The sequence below is a fragment of the Portunus trituberculatus genome, chromosome 40 (genome assembly GCF_017591435.1).
Source record: "Portunus trituberculatus isolate SZX2019 chromosome 40, ASM1759143v1, whole genome shotgun sequence".
NCBI lineage: Eukaryota > Metazoa > Arthropoda > Malacostraca > Decapoda > Portunidae > Portunus > Portunus trituberculatus.
In genome coordinates this window covers 21,687,530-21,690,749 of record NC_059294.1, presented here as the reverse complement: position 1 = coordinate 21,690,749, position 3,220 = coordinate 21,687,530, and the positions used below count along the sequence as shown (strand labels likewise).

Sequence of the window (3,220 nt, the reverse complement as noted above, 5' to 3'; positions counted from 1 at the left end):
AACTGATGCCAACACAACTCACTCACTTCTTCCATTAATTTGTAGTGAACTTATTCAGTTTTACTAACAACCAGTACGTCACCAAGACTACTGCATGGAAAACTGCAGACAGGTGCTTTAGCTTGTCCTGGTTCTCCATTGCCATCATCATCTTCCTGTCTCTTCTTGCTCTACCTCATTTTCAGCCTTTTTGTAGTGAACTTATTCAGTTTTACTAACAACCAGTACGTCACCGAGACTACTGCTTGGAAAACTGCAGACAGGTGCTTTAGCTTGTCCTGGCTCTCCATTGCCATCATCATCTTCCTGTCTCTTCTTGCTCTACCTCATTTTCAGTCTTGGATGAAATTTTGCACTGGAAGAAGCACAGTATTATGATATCCATCGGAAATACCATACAAAATTGTCATCAAAGCTGCCTATGTTTTTTTTTTTCCATTGTAAGTGGGAATAGCTTGCCGAGAGAGAGAGAGAGAGAGAGAGAGAGAGAGAGAGAGAGAGAGAGAGAGAGAGAGAGAGAGAGCCTACTTAGAATACCAGTCCCCATGCAGGTTTGAGAGTTAGCTGAAAGAATTAAATAAATGTCTTAAAACCTCCCTCTTAAATGAGGTCAAGTTATAAGAAGATGGAAATATAGAAGTAGGTAGGCAGCTTCAGAATTTAGCAAAGAAAGGTAGTATGAATGATTTAGAGTACTAGTTAACTCTTGCATTAGAAAGGACAGAATAGGGTTAAGAGAAAAGAGGAAGTCTTGTACAGCAAGGCTGCAGAAGGAGGGGAGGCATGCAGTTAGCAAGATCAGAAGAGCAGTTGACATGAAAACAGCAGTAGAAAAAAGCAAGAGATGCATCATTGCAGTCAGGGGTTCTCAACCTGGGGTTCGCGAACCCCCAGGGGTTCAAAACCAGATTTCAAGGGGTACTTAGATGGCTGACGAAAAATTTTTTTTTAGATAGTTACATCTGCTCAGAGAGAGAGAGAGAGAGAGAGAGAATGTGTGTGTGTGTGACGGAGGGGCGCGCCATATCGTGTCGGTTTAATTTCAAACAGCAACGTGAGTGAGGGTGGGGGACGGTTACGTGGACACTGGACAGTCAGCTCACTCAGCTAGCCAACAGACACTGATGCACATCGTAGTTGTTGCTCCTGTCTCCAACGCCTTTTGTTTGCTTAAATGAGGTTAGTTCGTGTTTTTTTTATTTTTATTTTATTCTGTATTGAATATTCTTTTATCATTGGCAATATTATACATGCATTTCACAGTATACTCGTACGTGTATATAGCTTTGGTTATAAAAAAGTTCCTCTTCTACAATTCCAGATATCGTTATGGCCTCATCAGCGAAGAAACGGCAGTATGATGAAAGCTACATTCAGTATGGATTCACTGCTATCAACAAAAGTGGGATTGAATTTCCAGTGTGTATTATGCCACAAAGTTTTGTCACTGGAGTGCATGAAGCCTAGCTTTCTCAAACGCCATCTAAACAGCTGTCATCCAAGTTTTATAAGCAAGAATGCTGCTTTCTTCAAGCAAAAGGAAGAGGGATTGAAGCGAGCACGCTTCGATCGTTCGGGACATTTCAGGCAACAAAATGAAGCTGGTTTGCGTGCATCCTACATGGTATCACTGAGAATTGCACAAGAAAAGAAACCTCACAACATTGCAGAAAAGTTGATAGTTCCTTGCTGCAAAGATATAATACGTTGTGTTATTGGTTGTGATGCTGAGCAGAAGGTCACATCAGTACCTCTCTCAAATGATACTGTTCATCGACGAATAGTAGATATGTCTGAGGATGTCAAACAACAAGTAATTGCTGAATTAAAGGAAGCCTCTTTAGGAAAATTTGCAATCCAGCTTGACGAGTCGACTGACGTGGCTGCTTGTGCACAACTCCTGGTGTTTGTGCGATACGTCACTGGTCAAGATTTCAAGGAAGAGTTTTTGTTCTGTCATACCTTGAATACGACTACTAGAGGTGAAGACATTTTCAATGAAGTCTCATTGTTTTTTTGAGAAAGAAGGACTGTCTTGGAATAATGTATGTGCATGCACAACTGACGGAGCACCAGCAATGCTTGGTCGTCGATCAGGATTTCGAGGAAGAGTGAATCAGGTGAATCCTGAAACCAAGCATCTTCATTGCATGCTTCATAGATATGCCCTGGCATCCAAAACTCTCCCACCTGATTTAAAATTAGTCCTGGATGATGTTGTGCACATGGTAAATGCCATCAAGTCAAGCGCCCTAAATACAAGACTGTTTTCCCTTCTGTGCCAAGAGTTTGGAAGTGATGAAGAAGTGTTGCTCCTTCACACTGAGGTTCGCTGGCTGTCGAGGGGGGAATGTGGTATCAAGAGTAGAATCACTAAAGGAGGAGCTCACTGAATTCTTCAAATGTGACAACAAGGCAAAGTCACTTGAGTTCACCAAGAAATTGTCAGACAGCCAGTGGCTTCAGAAGCTGGCCTACCTGAGTGACATATTCTTACGCCTCAACTCATTTAACTTATCCCTCCAAGGCCGTTTTGCCACAGTGAGTGATTTCATGGACAAACTTAGGTCACTGACCATGAAGCTGGAGCTTTGGGAAGGGAAGGTCAAAGATGGAAATCTTAGCATGTTTGAACACCTTGGTGAGGCACTTGATAAAAGTCAAAACACTGGAAAACAAGATGTGATGCAACTTGTGCAATCACATCTAGCTTCTCTGCGGATGGAGCTGCAGTCTTACTTCCCCGAATTGAGTGAATTGGAATCAAAATTGATTAGAAACCCTTTCATTGTGAATGTGCACCTTCTCCCAGATAACATGCAAGAGGAGTTCTTAGAGTTGGTGAACGACTCTGTTGCAAAAGATGCATTTGAAACACTTTCCCTAACCAAGTTCTGGGCTAAAATGAGTGAGATTTACCCTGTTGTATCTAAAGTAGTTCTGAACTCTTTGTTGATGTTCCTAGTACTTATCTGTGTGAGCAAGGATTTTCAACGCTGTTGAACATGAAAACCAAACATCGATCACGGCTTAATGTGGAACATGACCTACGATTGTGCCTGTCTAATACTGCTCCTCGAATTGAGAAACTTGTTTGTAACAGACAGGCACAGCCTTCACACTGAAGTTCAGTAATGGTTGATAAAGGAAATATTGTTTCATTTCTGCATGTGTAGTATCACTGTAAAATACTTGGAATATTCATGTTTCATCTCAATAA

At 41.6% G+C, this 3,220-nt stretch overlaps 1 protein-coding gene across 1 annotated transcript; it reads left to right on the top strand.

Moving 5' to 3' along the window:
• Positions 1-2,298: 2,298 nt before the first annotated feature.
• LOC123515875 (zinc finger BED domain-containing protein 5-like) lies at positions 2,299-3,003 on the top strand. Its single transcript, XM_045274759.1, has one exon. The coding sequence runs from the start codon at positions 2,299-2,301 to the stop codon at positions 3,001-3,003; it is 705 nt and encodes a 234-aa protein (XP_045130694.1).
• Positions 3,004-3,220: the final 217 nt, after the last annotated feature.